Genomic DNA, 26,113 nt, shown 5'->3' with positions numbered 1-26,113 from the left:
GACAACGGAAACCCCTTCTTATGAAAGCATATTTATGGGCGATTCCTTCATCCTTACGCCAGATTTTTGGTTGTTTTTTACTTTAACACAAACTTAATATGAATACCTAATTAATATCTATAAGAATAAAATCCGAATGGATCTTGTTTGTCCTCCCCCGGGTGACAGTAGGGAAGATATGACACTGTCACCCACCCCATGCAAACCTGTTTGTCCGCCCGGATGGGGGCGAGTTAGGTAGGGGAACGGGAGGGTAGGGGAGGCATCCTACCTGCTCCTGCAAACTTGTTTGACCGCCCCGGGTGGGGGCGGGGTAGGTAGGGGTTCGCGAGCGCCTGGTTCCAGCGTATGTAGCGCGCACCAACAAGCTCGTATTAAAATAATAATGAAATCAAGAGGCATAAGATGTTGGTTTTCAGGAGGATATAGTAAATGGAATGGATATAGTATGAGGGCAAAGGAATTTGATGGAATATAAAGTTAGTCGGAATTTGCTAACTGGGCTAAACATGGCAAGGCTGCACGACATGACTCTCGAGAATCAACTAAATGTCCGAGTATATGACTAGTAATAAAGCATTGTCATGAAAACAGTATTTCTAATGTAGTATTACAGATTGTCTGCATGCCGCCCTGTGAGAGAGAGAGAGAGAGAGAGAGAGAGAGAGAGAGAGAGAGAGAGAGAGAGAGAGAGAGAGAGAGAGAGATTGTATGTTCCGAGCACAGAAGCAAGACAAAATGTAGCCAGCAACTTTCTTAACGACGGCCCAACATCCCAGAGCTAACAAGTCATTGACGGCTTTTTGACTGATTTTCACATGGAACACAGAAAAATTTTACCGAATTCTCTGAGTCCCACAGAGGGCCTGGGAGGCAGGGAGCATTGTGGAGGGTGTGTATAGGGATTAGGGTTGCCTACGTGCACCGCATCTAGATAATGTATAGCATAGTCAACTTATAATTGTAGTTTATGGGCACCCCCCGACACCGACATATTTTCAGACTGAGAATACGAATCAGTTAGCTCGAACTTGTGAACTTGAGCACTGGTCATTATATTAGACTGGTTTGTGATTTAGGTTGCATTACAAAGATCAGTCCGAAAACAGTTTTGGTTAAACGGTTTCCCTCTAGAAGAAAGATAACCGCAAAGTAAGTGATGATACAATACATAAACCAGGTAGTAACAATGAAGTTTCACCAACAAGTGCTAATAAACACTTTATTCTGTTCGCATTAAAAACACTTCACATTTCAAGATAATCTGGTAGAAGTGCATAATACAACTTCCAGTGATATATGCAGATGGTCTTATCGCGCACCTGTTTTGTCTCAGATTTTACAGACTAGTTATTCTTTTAAAATCACACTGAAGAAAAAAAAGTAAGATCTTCGTTCTCGAGCATAATCAAGTATTTGAACATTCATACATATAAATTATATAATTAAAATAGCATTGCGTAAACTTACAATAGAGAAAATAGACATTTTTGCAAGAGAGAGAGAGAGAGAGAGAGAGAGAGAGAGAGAGAGAGAGAGAGAGAGAGAGAGAGAGAGAGAGTTCTCATGAGAAGACAGTCCTCATATCTAGAGGCCATTGACGACTGACGTGGTATTAATCATTTTCCGACTCGCCTTTGTTACAAGAGAAAATAAATTAAGTAAAGCACTCCATGTGTGATGATTTCCATCTAAGGAATTAATAACTGAGCAGCACACACTTACGTATCACGTGTGTTAATAAGCAAAGGTATTTTCCGAAATGTGTAGCATTTGCATTCATAATGAACTTGTTTCCAAATACTCTTCGTTTGCATAGGAAACTCGTAAATGACTCTGCGCCAACTATTCTCCTCTCTCTCTCTCTCTCTCTCTCTCTCTCTCGAAGCTCGCTAAACCATTATGGATATTACAGCCACAACACCGCAGCCATCAACATGACTACCATAATCAAGCCTATAACAGCATACAACCCGATTAGTCGAGGCTTTTCTCATTTTTCTGGTTTTATTGCCTTCACTAAGCACAGCAGTAAACTCAAGCACCTCTCATAAACATAATATGCAAGAAAGGCGAAGCTGGCAACGGCTTAAAGGAAAGCTACAACGCGAAAACCATTCTTTATATACCGCAATAATAACTTTTGGCGATTTCTTGCCTGCAGAAATTCACGAAAAAAATAATGGTGTAATAATAACACTAATTTGTTATGATTCATACATTACCTGAGTATCTGAAATATACAACAATAAAGACTCGCCTGAAATACTACGCATGGGGATTCATATTCATTAGTATTACACCATGACTTTAAGACTCCATATTATGTAAGTTCCTTCTGGCAACATTTTAGTATTCACACACAGAGCATCACATCAGCGTTATCCCTAAGACTGCAATAAAATTTATAAAAAAAATGACCTTGCTCAAGATCAGACTTCGAAATGAACTACAAATCAGCTTCAGTCAAAAGTAACTATACCACCGTTCCCAAAAACCAAAACATAAAAAAAAATGATCACCTGCTTCCGATAAACAATGAAAAAAATACACACACTGTATTGGTAATATCAGTGACAAACGAGTTTCAGTGAATTAACGTTTTATATCCGAGTTGCAATACTAATGAATCAACAAATAAGGAAAATTAATCGTGAACCTTTTGTCATTACACATGATTACTACAGTAGGGTCGCATAGAAATAATTGGATGCGTTTTTTGGTTACTGTACCCATGCGTTTAGTTAAGCACAGTGTGTGTAAACATAACACTAAACGATATCTGCCTTTATCAAAAAAGCACCCCTAACAAAATTAACTTTACAAAAAAGACGGGTAATAATTCTTAAATAAGTTTGCTTCAATCAAATGCTTTATTTAGATGTAGCTGGCAAGAGGCTAAAATATCCCAAGGCAGTTTCCAAGCTTTCGAGTCAATTAACAAACTTAAATCCTACTTACAGCTATAAACAAGTAAAAAACGCGCCGAAGAGTTTTCTGTACAGCGTATAGTGCTGTTTGAGCCCAGGGACATAGAACTGCCCTATAGCGCTGCCTGACACACGATCATGGCTAAATTTAACCTTAATAAAATAAAAACTACTGAGGTTAGAGGGCTGCAATTTGGTATGTTTGATGATTGTAGGGTGGATGGTCAGCTTACCACTTTGCAGCCCTCTAGCCTCAGTAGTTTTTAAGATCTGAGGGCGGACAGAAAAAGTGCAGACGGACAGATAAAGCCGTCACAACAGTTTTCTTTTACAGAAAACTAAAAGCGTTAGATCATGATAGGAGAGGGTCCCGTGATGATGTAATAGAAAGAACGGTCATGAAGAACAGCATTAATTAAGGCGATGCATATGTCTTATTATTGCTAAAGATGTAGCTGCTACTACTGTACTATTACTTAAAAATAATTACGACAGTAAATTACAGAGATAATTAGAGCAGTATAAATAACAAGACTTATATTTGCCATAAATAAAGTGAAATACGACATACCATTAACATAAAGTTGCATGGTATAATTTGTTATAATTAAAGCGGCAGTGTTTTGCTAATAATAAATTCCAGTCGGCTGAGCAGCTCTGGAAATAATATATGGCCAGTTTGGGGACACCTTCACATAAACTGGAGACGATCGCGGGTTGAGCTCTAAAATCCGAGTAGACATGAAGCTTAGGATGAAGAATGAGGTATCTGATTTTGAAATAAAATATGATAAAAGAGATTGTGATAATCCTGTTTTAATTCTTCCACCTATAAATTTAATCATATCATAAGTGATTGTTATACATTCAATTCCCAATTGTGTTGTGAATAAAATTTTCAGATTCGAAAAGAAATCAGTTTTAACGCAATGTTCACTAAACTGAACGAAAATTAGCCGTGCTTCCTAGTCTCTGGCAATGAAAACATTTGAGCTTTTACACACACACAGAGAGAGAGAGAGAGAGAGAGAGAGAGAGAGAGAGAGAGAGAGAGAGAGAGAGAGAGAGAGAGAGAGAGAGAGATACTGTCCAACGTTCATCCAAGGAAATGAACAGCTGGAAAATTTGTAGTTCCTTCCTGGGCATCACGATTCATCTAAATAAGGGCCCATTTCAGCTTCAGTTTGGTGTTCAGGTAAGAGCGAGAGCATTTCTAAAGGTAAGGATGGAACTGGACCAAGCGATCAAGAATCAGAAGAGTGAGAAAGGAACGCAGTTGGAACTAACAACTTTTGATAATAATGATGGGAAGAAGAGAGATTGAGAAACAAAGGAGAGGCGGAGAGAAGGGTAACAAAGGCATCATGTACCCGTGAATTAATGAATTAGTGAATGTATGAATGCCAGTTATCTGGCGTCACATCTACATGAGTCTCTGACAACTATCACAGATCAATGGAAGGCTGATTCTAATGGAATGCTTGCATGCGACGTTAGAATTCAAGACACATGCCCTAACCTGTGACAGTAGGCTACAGGATACAATTAGGCTCAAGCAAGAGTATATTCGAGATTCCCTAAAATTAGGCAAATACAGCAATCTGAATATTATCGTACAGCTGTTAATACGAAATAACTATTAAATGAATAAATTAACCATTTTGAAGATAGGAACTTGAACGCACATATTTGGAGGTGGGGGGGGGGGGGTAAGGATTTCGAATAGGTAAAACACTCAACTGTGGCTTTCTAAATCTTTGTCCTACTATCAAATAGCGCATTTGATACTGAAAGAATTTTTGGATCCCAAATTTCTAAATAAAAGTTGGTGAGAAATTGGAATGACCGGTACCTAAGAGCACTCAAATAAATAGAAGAGAAAGAAAGAGAGGTCGCGACTTCAAAATATTTAGAGAGTAATTCAAAACCGTGGGCCTGGAATACACCCAGACAAGGACAAACGTATCACTTCAAAGGAATCCTAAAAAGAAGCCAGCAAATTTAAACATTGACATTCAAGCTAAGTGTCTTCGGAGCAATCGAGTTTTCTGTACGACGTATAATCAAGGCCACCGAAAATAGATAATCTTTCGGTGGTCTCGGTATAATTCTGTATGAACTGCGGCTCATGAAACTTACATATACGGCCCGGTGGTGGCCTGTTCTATGGCGTTGCCAGAAGCACGATCATGGCTAACTTTACCTTTATAAATAAAAAAAACAAAACTACAGAGGCTAGAAGGCTGCAATTTGGTAAGTTTGATGACTGAAGGGTGGATGATCAACTTACCAATTTGCAGCCCTATAGCCTCAGTAGTTTTTAAGAACTGAGGGCGGTCAGAAAAAGTGTGGTCAGAATAGGTGTGGGCGAACAGACAAAGCATCTCAATAGTTTTCTTTTACAGAAAATTAAAAAAGTAACTCTGATACTCTGATTTTATCATTTGATCTGGTAGCGGACTTCTATGTCGACTCTGACATCGGCACCGACACTGACGCTGACCCAAGAGTACAGCTACTGCTATTGACGTTAGCGAGCAGGCAAACCCAAACGAAACGAAACTAAACGGATTCTACTTTGAAATAGCCGTAGATTCATAAAGCTCTAAAAATAAGAATAATACATTCACATAAGTTTAATCATGTTCTATGCATAAATAGTATGCTACTATATACTAAACGGGAAGCAAAAGAAGTGCATAGCATGTAATGAACGCAAACTTTCACGAATTCAAATATTTTCGTGAAAACATTAAAAGCTTACTCGAACTTTGGGCATCATTGTGGAAAGAAAACAAAAGAGCCACAAAGGATTATCTACTGAAGACAAATATATGGACAGATATGAAGAGCATACGTTGTCTAGATGTAATCAATCTCCTGTTAACGGACATTCGGGAAAAAAGACAAACATCTTGAGGAAAAACCGAGAACTCTGAGGCAAGATATTTATGGCTCATCTCTTGAGCATTAAATGAATCTCAGTGTTACAAGGGGACATGAGAGGGGCGCGTAGGCTGTTTCTGTGTGTGTGTTTTTTTTTCTTTCCACAACTCGACTGAACGCCCAGGCGAACTGGACATGCACTTGTTCAGCCATGACTGCAATTTTCATGGGGCCAAACTTCTATTACTGATGCAACGCAAAGTTTTCCTTACCAAAAATGTGTATATTGTGATAAGGGCCAGCACTTCAAGCTAAATGGGCATTCACTGGAACCTTCGCAGTTCTGTATATGGGAAGGTTTACTGTTGAGATCCCTCACCCGAACAGCAACTGCCGCATTTGGGGAGGATCGGAGACGCCGTCTCGCCGATGCAAGAGACAGACGTCACAGAGCGGTACCCCCTGCAATATAGTCCACAGACCACAGATATAACACCTGCGGACGTCTGTGTGCCTCCAGCTTCGGGTTGCAGAGCCACAGACGTTCACATCGCTGAATGCATAGATTTGCCATCGTCGGACCACGACGGACTATAGGTTCGTTGAACAAAAACAATAATGCGACTTTCAAATTATTAATAAAAAATAGATGAGTGCAATTTTCTCCTAACACTTCTCAGCAAAAATAATTTGAACAAGAGGATTTATATATAACAAATGAAAATCTTCAAAAGCCTATAAATCCTATATACTTGTACTGGAATTTAAGAACAAACTTTAAATTCCCTTGGTTCTTTATCGTTCAATACAAGCGTGGCAGTTTTGCATAGGGGTTAATTCCGGATTCGTTAGTTAACTGAATGCACACAGCAATGACTCTTGTGGTTTTTTCGGAGCCGTCTCCTGAGGGGGCAAACTTCCTATTGTTGAAATATACATGAACACGAATTACACACACACACACACACACACACATTATATATATATATATATATATATATATATATATATATATATATACATATACATATATATATATATATATATATATATATATATATATATATATTATATATATATATAAGCAGAGAAGAAGAAGACGTATAGGCTGATTGAGATTCTAGATAAGAAGATAGAAGCTGCAGACAATGCCACTGATTACAACAGGATATATATATGTATATATATATATATATATATATATATATATATATATATATATATATATATATATATATAATGCATTGTTGTAATTTTAAAGCTGGGGTCTTGCTAGATCAATGGGGTATACTAGGATGATAGGCAACTCAACTTTATTAGCACAAAAATCTGGACACTCAACTCGATTCCCGTGACTCGGACGTCAAACGATTACGTTACTCTTCTCGTAACTGCTTTGCAAATTAGACTGCACAAAATATAAAGCAATACAGGTCTCACTGTAATTATACCGCACTACGAAAAGGAAAGGAACATAGATAGAGAAAATAGGGGAACGTGGCTGATGAAAACCTTAAATCCTGGTACTTTGCCTTCTTAGGAGCTGAAGTTTCTTCATATGAGGGCCAGCGAAGGAGCGAATTAGTTCACATCAAAAGTTACTTTTTTTACTGCCAGCCACGTGTTTGAAATAATGTGCCGGCTTTGTCTGTCTGTCCGCCATTCTTCTTCTTTTAACGTGCTTTTTTCCCATTTGTATGGGGTAAGCACGATGCCTTCTTTTTGAAGGGCTTTGATTTAGCTTTGAGGTAGACTTTGTAGTCTCGATCGGCTGCCCTGTCTGTCATCGCTCAGGTCTTAAAAACAACTGAGGCTAGAGGGCTGCAAAAAAGGGTATGCTGATCATCTACCCTCCAATCATCAAACATACCAAATTGCAGCCCTCTAGCCTCTGTGGTTTTTTTTTCTTATTTAAGGTTAAAGTTAGCCGTAATCGTGTGTCTGGCAATGATATAGGACAGGCCACCACAGGGCCGTGATTAAAGTTTCATGGCCCGCGGCTCATACAGCATCATACCGAGACCACCGAAAGACTGATCTATTTTTGGAGGCCTCGATTATACGCTGTACAGAAAACTCGATTGCGCCGAAGAAACTTCGGCGCAGTATTTACTTGTTTTATATTTCGATCACTCAGAGAAAAGCTGGCTAACGTTGGCAAAATATCATTTCCTGATAAATTAAGTACTAAAAACTCCTCACTTTCAAGTTTTTCCATTATAATAACAGAATACGTGTTATCTGGTTCTCCAATCCACCCATATCTGATTTTTCCATAGTAGGGATAATTTAAAGAATTATTTTCATATTTTTTTTAAGAATTCATAATACTTGTAAGCTTCTTATTTAATGAAGGTAAAAAAAAATAATATTAGCGGAGGATAATGCTGTACACAAAACAGTTCTCATGCTGAAGGAAACTCTGGAACACTAAGAAATGTTTCAAAATAAAAATCTAAATATGTGACAGGGGACAGGTCTCCTTGCAGCTGTGACATAAACCATGTATTTGCGTAAAAGCACTTTTGACATAATACGTCGTATTATTTAAAAAAAAAAAAAATGAAAAAAAAAAACTAAGGAAAAGCCTTGGCTGTCCGTTACTGTTTTAGAATACGCCAAGAATCTGAACCCTATATTAGATTTTTGGCTCACTGAATTTATGTAAAAGTTACAGCGCAAACATTTGCTTGGTACTCTAGGAACGCCGCCGCATGCCACGTTCGCTTTACGAGGAAATGCTGCTACCACCGTTAATAATAAAGTTGTAGACATTAAATATTGATAATATTCATGATTTCTAGATTTAGGCACACATGCCAAGCACTGAGGCAACTAAGGCCATTTAGCGCTGAAACGGAAATTGACAGTAAAATGTCTGAAAGGTGTATAACAGGAGGAAAACCTCGCAGTTGCACTATGAATCAATTGTTAGGAGAGGGTGGACAGTAAGATGGAAGAAAGACAATATGAACGGAGGTACAGTAAAAGGAATAAGAGCAGTTGCAGCTAGGGGCCAAAGGGACGCTGCAAAGACCCTTAAGTAATGCCTACATTGCACCGCATGAGGTGCACTGATGGCACTAACCCCCTACGGGATCATGATGAAACAGTTATCGGACGCTCATATTCGTGAGTGAGACAAATGGAGTACTGAAGACAGAGATGTGCGGAAGTGATTACAGCAACTTGCTGATATAGTGTCAAATGTAACAGAAATCATTCTTGTTTGTCAATGGTATTTACATTACTTTAGCACAATTACCGCCATCATTACTTCCATGACTACGATAAATACAACAGCCACTACTAAATATGCAAAACGGACTAGAAAATAAAACATGATAAGAGCAATGAAGATACTGGGGTTATTTATTCATCACAACTATCGAAATGCCATTTACGACCGTTGTTATTATTAAAATATATTATTAAAATATCTAATGAGAACGTTACTAATAATTAGTTCCCACACAGCATGGCCTTTAATATGAAAAGCATTAATTATATGTTGAACAACAAACAATAATTACGATGGACTTTAAAGGATACTGATTATAAAGGAATTCCTGTACATGACAACAACCAATTTTTAGAAGCTACAATAAAGTAAAACAGAAAAACAGTAATACGAATAACTATCGACAACTAGTAATCTTCCTTTACACAATTTTGGTATTAAATGACACACGTGAGAGAGAGAGAGAGAGAGAGAGAGAGAGAGAGAGAGAGAGAGAGAGAGAGAGAGAGAGAGAGAGAATTTACAAGAATTTCGTCTCTCAGAACTCTTCCACTTCACTTGAGGACTTTTTTCTGTTACACAGTGGTTTAAACATACATATATATATATATATATATATATATATATATATATATATATATATATATATATATATATATATATATATATATTTATTGGTGACAAACCACACTGATTTGAAGAAGCTGTAAGTACAAGAAAATATCATTTGTACCAAAAGATGGGTGAATTACTAATTTAACAATCACATTTAAAATATCTGAAACTTTTTCTTATTTTAAACACAAAAAAAAGTCGATTGAAAAGCAAACAATGAGAAAGTGCCACAAATGGAGAGTAGGAATACAGTGGAGAGAGAATACATAGAGAGAGAATACGTTCTCATCCATCTATGCAATGCTTCTATATTGCCAGGCATTGCCACACTCCTTATCCATATGAATCAACGGGAACATCTGCTGTTCTTCCTTCGCTGAACGTCGCAAAACACAGGACCTCATAAAACCGGCAAATGTATTATTGTCTTCGCATCATTAGGGAAAATCCAAGAACCATAATTATCACGGAACGTTTAGAGAGCGAATTTATAAGCGTCACAATGGTCGTGGTATTTCCCTCAGCTCTTCCCTTGAAATTATACCTCTCATCTACCCATTTCTCGCTCTCTCTCTCGCTCTCTCTCTCTTTCTCTCTCTCTAAGAGGATTTCTAATTCGTGCTTTTTTTTTTTTAAACGCTCGTTAGAAATCATTTCTGCACATAATTATGATCGGTCGACTTTAATGTATATTTTTCCTGCCTCCTCCTCAGGAAATATATTAAGCATGAATCTTCGATTAAGGGTGTATTTTCTGGTAATTGTTCACATTGGTTTCTACACGATAACTGCGAACCTACACTTGACTATATGCAAAAACGTAAGAAATACCATCGCCGCTTCAGGCATCGTGCTACGTAATTCGGCCTTTGAAGTTCCGCCAGCTTCTTTAAAAAAAAAAAGTTAGATACCTTCCTCAGTGGAAGTAAAAATTATATGGAAACAATAAATACCCACATTACTAGACACTCATGTACTTGGTATAAAAAGTGAAAAAAAACTTAAATAGCCACAAAATACTGAAAATAATCTCTACAATGAAAAATAAATACATAAATAAATAGATAAATTTTTTTCTTTTGTTATCAATTAACCATCGGGAAAACTCACTTTGTAATTTTCCAACACCATATTATTTATTAAGTCATAAACAATAACAAAAATACCCATATCGATCATGATAGAGAGAGAGAGAGAGAGAGAGAGAGAGAGAGAGAGAGAGAGAGAGAGAGAGAAGAGCTAAATGGAAAGGCAATAAATACGTAACTGTCCAGGTAGCATGACGAGGTCGCCTTTCCCAATTAGGAGCCTGCATTCCTACTTTCAATGATGCGTCATTGTCATAATGAAGATAGCCGGTGTGAATGAGGCAAACAAAGACGCGGAATTTGCAATGAGAGAAACAGGCCTCAGTCTGAGTGTGACACGATAAAATTACTTAGAGAGATGTGCAATGTTTTTGTAGCTAATAAAGGTACTTTGAAATATACAGAATATATGGGGAACTTTAATTGCTGGAACTTGATACAATAATTTCTCACAATGAAGGCATTAAAATAAACTTTCAAACGACGTGCAAAAATAAACTTTCAAGCGACGTGCAACGTCTCGTTACACAAATAGACCTAAACATTACTAAAATTAGAAACTATTCATCATCACCAACAAAAACAAGGAAGTACCACAATGCAATGAAGTGAAATCCAACTGAAAAGTTTTTTTTTCAGCAGAGAGAGAGAGAGAGAGAGAGAGAGAGAGAGAGAGAGAGAGAGAGAGAGAGAGAGAGAGAGAGATGCTTAATGGATAAGGAGTAAATACATCACACTATGAAATGGGTCTACAATTGCTGTTCTTTCTCGATATATATATATATATATATATATATATATATATATATATATATATATATATATATATATATATATATATATATATATATACGTTTGTGTGTGTGTATATACCATAGAGCGTAGGATGGTAATAACAAGGAAAAGAATCTTAACCGAGCAAGTCCTAGGCCCCATGTCTACGGATTCTGCGTGTATTTTTATAGTTCATTACTCCAAATGTGTCAAAATGACTTTATGGCATTCCCTATTTAACAATCCTTTCTCAGTATCGTTTCAAAGCCAAAGCCTTAGAATAGAATGAAATGACCGACAGCTTGTTCTTTCTTCGGTTTTGTTTACAAGACGCTGAGCATAGTGGAAAAACACATACATTCACATTATATAATATAAATACATAAGAAGGCACTTGTCAAGATTGGTTGTCTTTAAACATCAGTGACTACACATACATACGCATATATACATATATATATATATATATATATATATATATATATATATATATATATATATATATATATATATACAGTGTATATATATATATATATATATATATATATATATATATAAATCACAATAAATGTTCCTTGCCAAAAAAACTAAAATGGTTTATGATGAATAATTCATTGTATACATACAAATAAATTATGTTATATATTTTAACACAATCTCTCTCTCTCTCTCTCTCTCTCTCTCTCTCTCTCTCTCTCTCTCTCTCTCACACACACACACACACACACACACACACACATATATATATATATATATATATATATATATATATATATATATATATATATATATATATATATATATATATATATATATATATATATATATATATATATATATATATATATATATATATATATATATATATATATATATATATATATATATGTGTGTGTGTGTGTGTGTGTGTGTGTGTGTGTGTGTGTGTGAGAGAGAGAGAGAGAGAGAGAAAGAGACAGTCCAACGTTCCCATTCTGGGAACATGACTTTCCTTTACATTCCTAGCTTTACATATTCAAATATAATGGTTTTATCATGTTATATATATTTTTATATATATAATTAATCGTTATATATGATGAAACAAAAAAAATTGAAATTCTTCCTTTATTTTTTGACTTACTTTTTCTAAGATTTTTTTGAAAATTAGTGATCCGAAATAAACATTTTATTTCAATGAGAAAAAATTCATATTTTATTGTTCTATTTATTTCATATATGCCCTGAATACTTCTTCTTCGATAATACATTGTATCTATTAATGTTTTTATTATAATAACATCACTAAATATTTTTGTAACATGTTCCCAAAATGGGAACGTTGGACACTTAGGTATGCTGGATACCCTGATTTACTCAATATCCTGAATGAACATGTTTTGCTGCTCTCTGTTGAGATTGACACAACAACTTTAGTTCTGTAGACTAAACATCAGAAGTGCTGGGTGCATAGCAGACAGTTTGGGCCCAGTATCTGTTGAGACAACACCAGGACAAGTGGAATTTCATCGCAGGTCTTCTATCCATGGATAGTAAAATCTTTTATGGGTGAGTTTTTGGTAATTGAGATTTTATGTTTTTATTCATATCATTATCAAAATCATCATTATCATCATCATTATTATTGTTGTCGTCGTCATCATCATCATCATTTATCGTTATATGGGTGTTATATCATCATCACAATTTTCTATAAGAATAAATCCGCACTTCATATGCATTTCTGTTACATGATACAAGATATATCTTACTGGAAAAACATAAGGTTCATAAATTATTCCTAAGCTGTTTCGATGCAATAATCTGAATGTTTTCTGATATATTTACTCTTATTTTTTCAGGGCAAATACCCCTCAAATGCACTATCGACTCCTACGTGATGCTGCTGAAGCATTTACTCAATCAAATCCTGAAGACATTGATATCGTCATTCTACCTCCTCCTACTAGCGATCAGCCTGCTGATAGTGATGAAGAAAATGAAGATGATGCTTTGGATAGAGAAGGTATGCCTGAAGAGATTAGTGGAGAGCTTGAAATTCATGGAAACGAAGAGGAAGAGGTCGAAAACTTCAGAGAAAAAGGAAGATGGCGTAAAAGGGAAAATCTGCCATTTGATCTACACTCAGTTCCTGCAGGTGATTGTGAAGCTCATTTAGGAAAAGGAATGTTTGAGATATATAAGCTGTTCTTCCCAGATGAGATCATTAGTCCTCTGACCGCACAAACGAATTTGTATGCTCAGCAAGATAAAAACGACAAGGATTTCAATATTGATGAGGAAGATATGACAAAGTTTTTGGGATTAGTTCTGATAAGTGGATATCATAGTGTACCCTCTGAGAATGACTATTGGTCGACAAGTGATGACTTAGCTATACCAATATTTCCTAACACTATGAACAGGGAAAAGTTCAAATCCATCAAGAAGTATTTTCATGCTGCAGATAACAATAATCTGGCAAAATCAAAAATGGCAAAGATTTTACCCCTGCATGATATGCTAAGAGATAATTGTCAAAAACATGGTATTTTTCATGAATTTCTGAGCATAGTTGAATCAATGATCCCTTATCATGGCCATCATAGTGCTAAGTAGTTCATACGAAATAAACCTGTCAGATCTGGTTATAAGATGTGGATGATGTGCAGTGCTGATGGCTATCCATATAACTTTTCAATTTACTGTGGTAAGAATGAAAATAGGAAGCTGCCACTTGGATCCCAAGTCGTTATGGAAATGTTGCAGCCAGTAGTGAATAAGGATTCACATGTCATATTTTTTGACAACTTTTTCACCAGTTATGCATTGATGGATGATCTTACAAAACAAGGCTTTCATGCTTGTGGAACAATCAGAGAAAACCGTACAGGAAAATGTCCTCCTTTGCCATAGAAGGAATTGAGAAAAAAGAGAGAGGTTCTTACGACTACAGATCAGATGATACGGTCTTATGTGCAAGATGGTATGATAACAGTATTGTTACAGTTGCCAGTAACTACTATGGAGTCAGTCCCATTCAGAAAGTTAATAGATAGGTGAAGAATGAAGGAAAAAGGACAGTGGAACAGCCATATCTAATAAGTATGTATAATAAAGGAATGGGTGGGGTAGATGTATGCGACAAAATGTTGTCAACCTACAGGCCAAGGCTGCGATCAAAGAAATGGTGGTGGAATATATTCTCACAACTACTGAATCTCTCCATTGTAGCTAGCTACAGATTCTACCAGAATGTGAATTCTGACTCTCGCGTAACCCATAAGGATTTCAGACGTGAAATAGCTTGTACGCTGGTAAAAATCCAAACATCCAGAAACAGACAAGGATGGCCAACATCATCTGTACCAAGGGCAGTACGATATGATAAGATGAATCACTTTCTTGAGCAGTGCTCTCAAGGTAGGTGCTATGTCTGTAAGAAAAACACACGCCTGAATTGCAAAAAGTGTGAAAAAAGGCTCCTCAAGAAGTGTAGCATCACATTCCACAAGAAGTAAGTTCAACTGTTTCTCAAAGAATCAAATACACAGCAAAATAATTAATATTAATGGATCTTTGTCATTGCAATATGTGATATTTTAAGATTCACACTAAATAAACAGACATTTTTTGTTATTTTTGTAAAAAAAGAACGATTTCTATTTTTTATACCAAAATTGTACCCCCTAAGTGTCCAACGTTCCCATTTTGGGAACACATTAAAAACCAATAAAGGAAATAATAAACTGAAGATTTTTGGTTTTATTATCATAAAGTGCACCTAAACGAATAAGTTCTGATATATTCATGCCTCTAATTAAAATCCTTCAATATGCGGACATTAAAGGGTTAAAATATATTACATAATTTATTTGTATGTATACAATGAATTATTCATTGTAAACCATTTTAGTTTTTTTGGCAAGGAATATTGTGCCTTATTCTGCTGTATATAGATTTCTTATTGTTTGACATATCTCTACATCTCATTTTATTTTTCTTAAAGAATAATAGGTACACATACTTATTATTATGCACATAGATCATTCAGCAAGGGAATAAATCTTTCGAGTGATGTTGTATCTGACTTTCCTTTAATTTAGATATATACAAATTACAGTACATTATTTTTTATGTAAATTCTGTACTTTATATAAATCAACAGTTTAGTTGTTTCTTTTTTTGTTATAAGAGAATGCTTATTTTATGAATAAAGAATATTAATAAGGGAATACGTTTTTCTAATCAAATTATAGTTGGCTTTCAAATGTTTGAGATTTTACGGATTACAGTGTAAAATTCTATATTCCAATAAACCTCAAAATAGAAATATTTCGAAATATACTGCACAGTGATGATTAATTTACCTATAAAAAATAACATATTCTTACAATAATTACAACAGAGAAAAAAAAAAGCAAAGTTGCCGTAGAGCTTCGTCTCTACTGTATAGTATTATGAGCTGGACGAAACCTTTCAATATGGCCGCCCGAGGTCACGTGTTCGGCAGGGAGATCGCCACTCCGGGTATATACGCTCTATGGTACGTACTTACACATGATTGCCATAAGTGTTACCAATGGCAGGTGGTTACCAAGAAGAGGAGATAAGCAACCTCATCACTAAAGGCTACGTACTGAAAATTGGAAGCGGTGCTACTACTCTTACGCCAGACATTTGCGTGTGTACTGCAAATATATATGTACGTTTACATAAATATTTAATGATATATATACACATATATATATATATATATATATATATATATATATATATATATATGTATATATATAATATAATATATATTATATACAAATATGTGTTCATATATATATATATATATATATATATATATATATATATATATATATATATATATATACATACACATATATGTATATATATATATATATATATATATATATATATATATATATATATATACATATACATACACATATATATATATATATATATATATATATATATATATATATATATATATATATATATATATATATATATATATATATATACACATATACTGTATATATATATACACATATAATATATATTATATACAAGTATGTGTTCATATATATATATATATATATATATATATATATATATATATATATATATATATATATATATATATATATATAATTTATATATATATATATATATATATATATATATATATATATATATTATATAAAATACTGACCAACCTGGCGCTGCCTGGAAAAACTCTGAATGACATTTGATAAACTATCTCTCCCGCTTTCTCCTCCCTAACACGCACAAGTTTACCTATCATTTCTACTGTCAGTTCATCAAAACTGCCGTTAAAACTTGCCTGTAGACAACAGTTTGTGGGCGAAGACAGTCCACTCACCAGGACGGATGAACTGATGGTATTACCTAAATAACTTCGGCCGAGTGACAGGTAACTGCACGTGTTGTGACAGTTTGCCACTGTATTTCATCAGGCAAACATCTCGGATGCTCTGGTCAGGATATGAATAAATTATGTAAAGGCTTATTCATTTCACTGTTAGGCCCTTCAATGCTATTTGTAGGCCGTTACAAGTCCAGATCATACAACAAAATTGTATGAGAACTGACGACTTTTTTTAATCAGAAATATTCAGTCTATATTCTGTTATGCCTTTTTACTTCTTTCTTATTATTAAGTGTAATGCTGCAAGAGTTAGCCTTCCGCCCCCTCATCATATTAAGAAAAAAGTGGCAAAGCTATTTCCTATACGGCTAACTTCAACTCGTGATATACTAGTTTTAGGGATGTTTTTAACATAACATAATAAATTACAACTCACTATCTTTACACTGACATCAAACTCCTTAATGCAGAATTGCTTATATAGTCACACGTACTGCATCTATAACCCTGGTCAATTCGTACAATAACGTGATCGTGAATCAAACAATATCTTTCCCTTGGATGGATGTTAGGCAACCGGTATTTATTGTTTTGAATAAATAAGCGTTGATAAAAGATAGAAATTAATATACATCATTCTAAAGGTAAAAACGAAGACGAAACGGACGAATTAATGAGGAAATTCGTATTTGAACGAATAAAAAATGAAGCAAATATCGTACATGTTGACGTCGGCCTTATCCAGCAGCTACTTAAGATACAGTGTTCATTGGCTATGTAAATATTAAATTATTACCACAATTTTAATTTTAGTTCGCTGTAGAAAGAGCTGCAACTGTTTTCGGTTTCCTGTACATGTTAATGAACGCGTTTCAGTTTCCTTAGATGTTTGTGAGGGAATGTAGGCCGAAGTCTGAATGGTCTGATATAAAAATTATCGATAAATGGTGATTTTTTTTAGTGGATTAAGTCTTTAGATAAGATGATGGTAATACCTGAAAGTACTTAAGAATTTGTTTTTTGTTGGCAAGGTGTAGTTAAGATACGATTGGCTTAAGATCAACAACAAAAAAAAAATGTGGTATTTTCGTCCCAAGTAATGTTTAAACAAGGAGGTAGTTTTATCACAGAAGCATTTAGTTTGCTAATACGCATGCGCGGATGGTGATGGATTTGTTTCGTCTCCTCGATGAATTATTTCTTGATCTCCAAAGCTGTGCCCATGATTAAGAATTTTTTTTTTCGTGGATTACGTAGTTAGATATGATGATGGTAATACCACAGGGTACTTAAGAATATGTATGTTATTGGCAAGGTATGATTAAGATAGGTTTTGTCGGGAATTTCCTTGACAGACGTCACTGTATTTTCGTTGTGCTGACAGACAGCACGATCAACCCACGATCAACGAAAGAGACTTAGCCCCCACGCAAGGATAAATGAGTCACGTACCAGGTTTTCTCGATTTGTTTACAAAAATAAAACCATCTCAATCATCACCATCACATAACAAACAAACAAACCCCCCCCAAAAAAAAAAAAAAACACACTAACGAACTTACAACCTCCGTACTTGCAACATGAAACACATGTTCTACACGACTGCCTTCAACCTCAAAGAGACACTGGAATTTAATTACAATTAACACGATGCCACCGCAGTACACAAACGCCTTAACAGTTACTCTTACCCAGTCATTCTCATTGCAACTACGCAAGGACACTCACAGCAGCTATCTTAACACAAATCTTTGGGAGCCCAACACTCATGTCTGTTACTAATGGGATCTCTGGATCGACAAAGAAGAGAAAAGCGCGCGGCAGTCTCAGTTCCCTGTCCAGGCGGTTGCTAACTGGACTAAGCTACTTTTAGTTACTTGGGCTTAAGGACCCCAAACTCACAACAAATCACCCACACAAGCAACAAGAAGAAACATGACACACAATGGGTGTCACTAACAATGTAAATCAGTGGAACACAGAAATCAATTCACTCAGCTAAGCAAGTAATCCAAGTAGTAATCAATAGAACATGTAGTTTTGCTAGAAAACCGACCAATTAAAGTAAGAATTGCAACAATAAGGAATTAGTCCCAAGTCGACCAATGGAGGTAAACTTAGCAATAAGATTACATACATGGAAATGATTCAATGCAATCAACACAAGGCAATGCTCTCACCAAGGCATTGTTGACGTCAATAGATAAGCATGAGACATTAAAAAGCATCAATAATAAGCATGAGACATAAAAAACCATCAATAATTAGCATGAGACATCAAAATGCATCAATAACAAGCATGAGACATCAAGAAGCATCAATAACAAGCATGAGACATCAATAAGCAAGGCCTCAGTATAAAAGGCTATGTCAGTAGTAATCACTGATATAATACATGCAAGTTCAAATGAGTATACCAACTCAGTGGCCTAATGTACCTCATGCAATGGCAAGATTCGCAGCTATCAAATGCAATACATTAATTGTTTACCACTCGACCTTTGTATTTTGTCGTCAGTCATACAATTAAGAGATTTACTGCTCTGACTAGCAGCATACAGATCGTGGTTTGTGCGACTTCGCGTGCAACATTCTGGTTCATATGAACTCACAATTGCTCCTGCGGAGTCTTGAGAAGAATCGAATCTCGTTCCTCCGGGTAATGTTGAGGTACAATCAGATAATCACATTTCCTACACTACTGGGGATGCCCCTAGTAACCACTCCTGTCGCATACTGAGGCACACCCACCTACGACCCTACGCCTTCAAATCCCTTCCCGACTTCCACACTTTACAGTTCGCCTCGGGCTGCGATGCAAACTATTACACAGTTCCATCTCGAATCCACTCTGCCATTCTCTGTCTCTGTTCAGTAGCAGCTCTTCTTCTTGGCCTCAATGCAGTCTGTTCCAACACTTCATTCTGACACTGTCTATCATCACCTTCATCCCTATCACTAGCTACCTCTCGATCATCAATCTCGAGTCTATCAGTCTGGTGTGTGATATTAACTATCTCACTGTCATTATCACTATCATCACTCTGCTCTCTTACCTGCATCCCAGTACCTTTTCCTTCGTCAGCCTAGTGCTCATTCAGCTCGAGAGGCACAAGGTGTTTAACCAATCTCAAGTGCTCTTCTCCTTCAAACGGAACCTTCACAGAACGTATCACCCCTTTCTCATCAGGATAAATCTCCACTATCCGTCCCAGGGGCCACTGATTTCTCTTGCTGTTGTTGGCCTTAACCAGCATAATGTCTCCGACGTGCAGCGGAGTTGGGGTTCCTTCTTTGCAATCGTGTCTCTCTTGAAGCGACTTTAAATACCCATCCCTCCAGAGGGTCTTGAACCTCTCCAGAGTCTCTGTTAGACAGAAGTATTCGTGAGGAAACTGTTGAGTAGTTAATGTGGCATACATTTCTTCGTGAGGCACTATGGGAGGCAACAGGCGAATCACATCGCCCCGGATGAGATGGGAAGGTGTCAGGACCTTGTTTTCCCTGGTGTGGCTGGCGTACATCAGCGGTCTGTTATTAATCACTGCCTCGGCTCCCTTGACGAGGGTCCTCAGCTGCTCCTCTGAAATGATGGCGCGTCGTAACGTCGTGGAGAGTGTCCTTTTGACTACTCCCACCATCCTCTCAAAGAACCCCCTCCCCCTTCCATGGAGATCGCGGGGTCTGAAATGCCCGTCGAATCCTGCTCTCATGCAGGAATTGTTGAGTGACGTCCTCCTTGTATACCTCACGCAGGAATGTGCTGGCTGCTCTGAACACCATGGCGTTGTCACTGTATATCCTCGATGGAGCGCCATGGGTTGCAATGAACCTTTGAAGTAATAGCACAAAGGTGTCTGCATCCAACCTGCTGCAGTAGTCAGTGTATACTGCATGGCTGGCCAGACAGGCGATAATGAGGAGGTGCCCCCCCCCCCCTCCCTAACCTTCAAAGAACCTGTGCGGTCTACTCCCACTTTCTCAAATGGGCGAAGTAGTGGAACTCGGTCGGCTGGGAGTGGAGGAGGCAGCGGTCGTCATAGAAGAGGCTTGAAGGCAATATTACAAGCTCTGCAGCTTCGTTCTACGCCCTTGGCCAATGATCTCAAACTTGGAGTCCAACATTCCTGCTGGAAAAGGGTCCTTAGTATATTTACACCACAGTGAATGTGCGTTATGTGAAGGTGCTCTAGATAAAGCAGAGTTAGTCTTCCTTTATGGGGCAATAACACCAGCTGGCTTTTACATGACTCATTGTTCAACAGTAGATTACTAGAATGAATGATACCTTCTCTCAAAGTTAAATTCAACTGACAAATAAAATTATCAGTGTGTTTAGGCACACGCTCACCATTTTCCAAGCGACCACACACAGTTGGGAAAAGGTGCCTTTGCTCAAGGTAAACTAATTTAAAAAATGGATCAGGGCTACTATGCATGAACTTTAATACGTATTGCATTACTCTCATCATTACATGAAATCCACCCTACTTCCCTCTATGTTCCAGAGTTCTGCAGGTTTGGACAGGCTTCCTTCTTCACGCAATTCTCTAAGGGCGGAAATTACGGAGATGTTGCTTAGGTCAGTTACAGCAGCTTTGCTTATGGGTGGCACTAGTTCTCCAGGATGGTGTAGATAGTCAAGGCCTTCCTTCCAAAGGCGACATCCGTGCGAACAATTGTCACACTCAATCACTTGTCATATGGACCTCCGGTCACATTTCACTCATGCCTCGAGGCACTGAGCTCGAGCAAGGTGAACATTCACAAAAATGATAAAACTCAGTTTTCAAAATGCGAACGAAGCTTCTCATTGTCTCTGAGCTGAAAACAGCTATCATCACCATATCAGACACCTGCTGTGTTTGCAGCCCACAAAATTGGGAAGATGCTGAATCAAAGTTCACCTGTACATATGTATATATGTTTATATATATATATATATATATATATATATATATATATATATATATATATATATATATATATATATATATATATATATATAATGTATACACACACACACACACACACACACACACACATATATATATATATATATATATATATATATATATATATATATATATATATATATATATATACATATATATATATATATATATATATATATATATATATATATATATATATATATATATATATATATATATATATATATATATATATATATATATATATATACTGTATATATGTGTGTGTATGTATAATACAAAAAAGAAAGATAGAAAAGAGCGACATAAAGAAAGGCTAACCCAGGACTAACTGTACAAGCAAAATACCGCACATGCATGTCTCCCGAAAGGCAAAGGGGCTCCCGCCATTCCGAAAAGATAGATGTTGCGCTTCTGGGATTTACTAAAGTAAACGCAGCTGAGTCCTGGAAAATGATGAAATATATATTCAGCGACATAAATAAACAAGAGAGAGAGAGAGAGAGAGAGAGAGAGAGAGAGAGAGAGAGAGAGAGAGAGAGAGATTCAATGTATAAAAACATGCATCGCTCTTTTTCTTATCCGGTGTATCGATATAATCGCATTTTTATCAAAATACTGTTGTCATCATTTGTCACAGTTAGACCTAAATATTTCAAAAAGCTTAAATATCTTAATAAAAAATACCGTATTTTACAAATACACAGCCTTCATGATTTTCTTGCTTTTCAGTTTACATTTTAATTTTTTTAAGTCGTGTTTTCCTCTTTTTAGCTATTGTTATTTCTCGTATTTTCTTATATTTCGTTGCCCCTGTCTGTACCATGACAGATAAACTTTTAAATTTTTATTGTTTAAGTTTTGCATTTTACTTTCTGTCATGGACCGAACATACTTTTCTAACTTTTTAATTTTCCTTTGATTCAATTCTCAATGACCCCTGTCACAACTTTCTTATCTGTACTTTGATTTCCTGAAACAACGCCACATTAGCTCACATTTGGAATCTTTCCTAGATAGTGACCCCCAAGGGTTTTAAGCCGGTTAGTACCCACCTTTGCGGCGTGTTTAGTACAAGCCCTTTGGGATTACCGTTATAAACATAAACAGAAGACTGTAAATATCATTATTATAATGACCCCCAAGAAATATTAGTCCTAGATTACGACCCTCGAAAACCACAGGGGGGGGGGGGTTCACTATCTAGGAAAGGTCCCACATTCGTATATTGGTATCCACATCATTCATTATTTCAGTGAGAGGCTGTTATTACTGATCACCGGAGCCTAAACCACAGACACACTAACGCTAACAACTCGGTGTCACTGAGAAGCAAATTGTGCTCCATCAGTGCGTCAAAGACTGGCAGGCAAAGTCTATTTGTGTCTGTTTAATACACTAGCAGACCCATTTCACGTTGCATGCGCATCCCTGGACGAATAAACAACTCTCTCTCTCTCTCTCTCTGGTATACACAAGTTTACCAAAAGGAAATCAAAAGTATCAAGCTAGACTCCCCGCATCAAGCAATGCATTAAGTGACAAGTGAGCTTAGTGACAACCCAACTTCGGTTGAACAACGCATCTCTGTATGCGACACAGCAGGGGACACATTATACTCTGAACTACTGCGAAATTAAACTCATTTTTAGGCAGGACGTGCTACAGTGTGACCTTGTCCCTATTGCAGCAGCCCACCCCATCCCCTGTTTTCTAAAGCCGCCAAAAGAAAACTTAGTATTTATGTTTACTCCCCTTTTCACAACACTAGCTGTAGCTACTGAAAAAAAACAATTTTACTTCCTTGTTTTCATCTAATTCTTCGTTAAAAGATTCCATTGCTGCCTGTCCTTTTACTTACAATGTTATGCTTTCTATCAGTGTCTCTGAAGATTGAAAAATCCTTGGCAGGATAGCATCCACCCTTGACCTCTCGAAGAATCTGAACATGAGCTTTCTCCGTATTTCGTCATGTTTTTCGCCTTATCCTTAATCCTGGTATATATCTTTCCATTTGGAAGATGTCACTTGCATACCCCGATAACAAAAAGTACAATCATCCTAACTCCTCTAACTCTCCGCTTAATTCTTTTACTTTTTCCGTATTCAAATTCAACATATCTATTCAAAGAATACCTACTATACAGGTGGAATTTCACAAACTTTCCTCTGACCATTCGAAGAGTTCTCAGGTTGAATTTCGCCTTTATTGGGGCTATGGCTTGCAGAAAATATTCTTAAATGTAAATTAAATGATAAAATATAAAAACTAATTTATGAAAATACAAAGGCCCATGGGGCAATTAATAAAGAAAACTCCGAATTTTAAAAATCTTAAATTCTGATTTTCATCATTACTTAGTTTTTATTTATTTATTTGTTTTTTTTTATTGTGCACATAGAAATTTTAGTAAATGTATTTAATGCGTGCGTGTGTTCTAGTGCAGAAGCATATGCCTTTTTACATATTTTTAAAATTTCATTTTTCATTCGCCATTAGTCCCAGTGCTTGGCCTATGGCCTAGACCTGGTACTCCATTTCATGTTAATCCTTCGGGCTAGCCTTATGAGAGCCATTAATCAGCTCAGTGGTCTGGGTAAACTATTTTAATAATGAAAAAAAGAAGATATGCTTACGTGTAGGATCTCGCTCCGAGCCCTCCCAAAAAGGCTTGTAAAAGAAGATTTGACCAAATTACTGGAGTAAATAGGCATGCAAGCACCCATGTTTACATTTATGCATGAATAATGCTAAAAAAAATATGTAAAAATTGTTTGAAGAAATCTTTCTTCTCTAACCACGAAAAAAGAAGTTGAAGTTTTCACTCGTATCCTCTTGCTCTTAAGAGATGATATTGCACGGTAGAGGGCTATGTTTTACACGGAATTCGACAACTGGGCCTCATTTCCTGAGATATTTCTCCAAAATAGAATGAAGGGAAGCCAGAAAATTTGCTCTGGAGTAGCGTGAAAACGGCATTACTTTTACCCTTTTCATATATTTTCGTATCTGATGAAATTTAAAATACGAGAGAGAGAGAGAGAGAGAGAGAGAGAGAGAGAGAGAGAGAGAGAGAGAGAGAGAGAGAGAGAGAGAGAGAGAGAGAGAGAGAGAGGTTTTTAAACCATAATGATTATGGCACAAATACAATAAAATTGTAAGAAAACTGATTAAACAAATAAAACTAACACATCAGTATTGGGCTAATTACCGTGTTTAAAACAGGTGATCCAAATAAGATTTGAAATTGAGCAGGTAAACAACAGTGCACACTGCAAATACAAATTGGTGATATCTCCTGCATTATTTGGTCTTGTTTCCTTTAGTTAATGGTATTCAAAATCAAAATGTGAAATGTTAACGCCACCTGATGGTAATATATCACCTGGAATTTGGTCAGGTAATCTGAACATGCATAAGGAACATATGTTTATGATATTGTTTCAATGTAATCACCTGACAAGCTTAGCGCTCTATTCTCCAGTAAATATCGAGATGACTTCTAATCCTTCCAAACCCCTTGGCAATAACGGAACATAAAAGACATTGTCATACTTAGTCTGAACGAACGCACCTAAAATGAATAAGGAAAATATGCAAATGAGACACTCAGGAAGTCGAATAATGTGCACAAACATGACGAGAATGGATTCAATCTGTCAATGGTTTGTTAGTCGGGGTCGTTGCAAGTGGAAATCTAGCATGTGGTGGAGCGAAACTTAAGTAAAATGACATTATCCTAAGTATGACATTATTCTTCTGGAAAGAATGCTTTTCATCCACCAAAAGGCTCAAAATAGTGACCCTACTTCAAATGATTCTAATTAGCTACACTATAGCCACTATTTCATTCATAACAGAAAACCTATTGCGATCTATTCACGTTTTTATGAAAACTATGTGTGGTTAAGTTTCTCGTTCTTTTGGAAACGATACACTGCTTAGTTAAGACTGTTAAAATAAAATAAATGTTATTTAACATCATTAAATCATTCGTCATTTCAGTATCTCCACAAGTAGGAAACAGATATGAGAGAGAGAGAGAGAGAGAGAGAGAGAGAGAGAGAGAGAGAGAGAGAGAGAGAGAGATAATTAAGCAAATGAGGCACTGAGGAAGAGGAAAAATGAGCAAAACATGGCGGAACTAATTTAATCCTTCAAAATGATCGTGCTTGTCAGTCGTTTCAACTTCAAAGCCTAACGTTTGGTGTAGGGGACTTTGAACAAAATGACATTT

At 36.3% G+C, this 26,113-nt stretch overlaps 1 protein-coding gene across 1 annotated transcript; it reads left to right on the top strand.

Annotated features, from left to right (window-relative positions):
• The first annotated feature begins 8,880 nt into the window (after positions 1-8,880).
• On the top strand, positions 8,881-14,132 carry LOC136843997 (piggyBac transposable element-derived protein 2-like). The gene is made up of 2 exons (XM_067113012.1): positions 8,881-8,948; positions 13,376-14,132. The coding sequence occupies exons 1-2, from the start codon at positions 8,881-8,883 to the stop codon at positions 14,130-14,132; spliced, it is 825 nt and encodes a 274-aa protein (XP_066969113.1).
• Positions 14,133-26,113: the final 11,981 nt, after the last annotated feature.

Source organism: Macrobrachium rosenbergii, chromosome 12 (assembly GCF_040412425.1).
Source record: "Macrobrachium rosenbergii isolate ZJJX-2024 chromosome 12, ASM4041242v1, whole genome shotgun sequence".
Taxonomy (NCBI): domain Eukaryota; kingdom Metazoa; phylum Arthropoda; class Malacostraca; order Decapoda; family Palaemonidae; genus Macrobrachium; species Macrobrachium rosenbergii.
The sequence above is the reverse complement of the archived record's forward strand: the minus strand, read 5'-3'. Positions and strand labels throughout refer to the sequence as shown.

What these genes read in the sequence shown, in the direction of transcription:
- LOC136843997 (XM_067113012.1), top strand. Translation starts at nt 8,881, where the DNA reads ATGAGGTGCACTGATGGCACTAACCCCCTACGGGATCATGATGAAACA. An exon ending in GTTATCGGACGCTCATATTC is followed by an intron (nt 8,949 to 13,375) that starts GTGAGTGAGACA and finishes TTATTTTTTCAG; the next exon opens with GGCAAATACCCCTCAAATGC.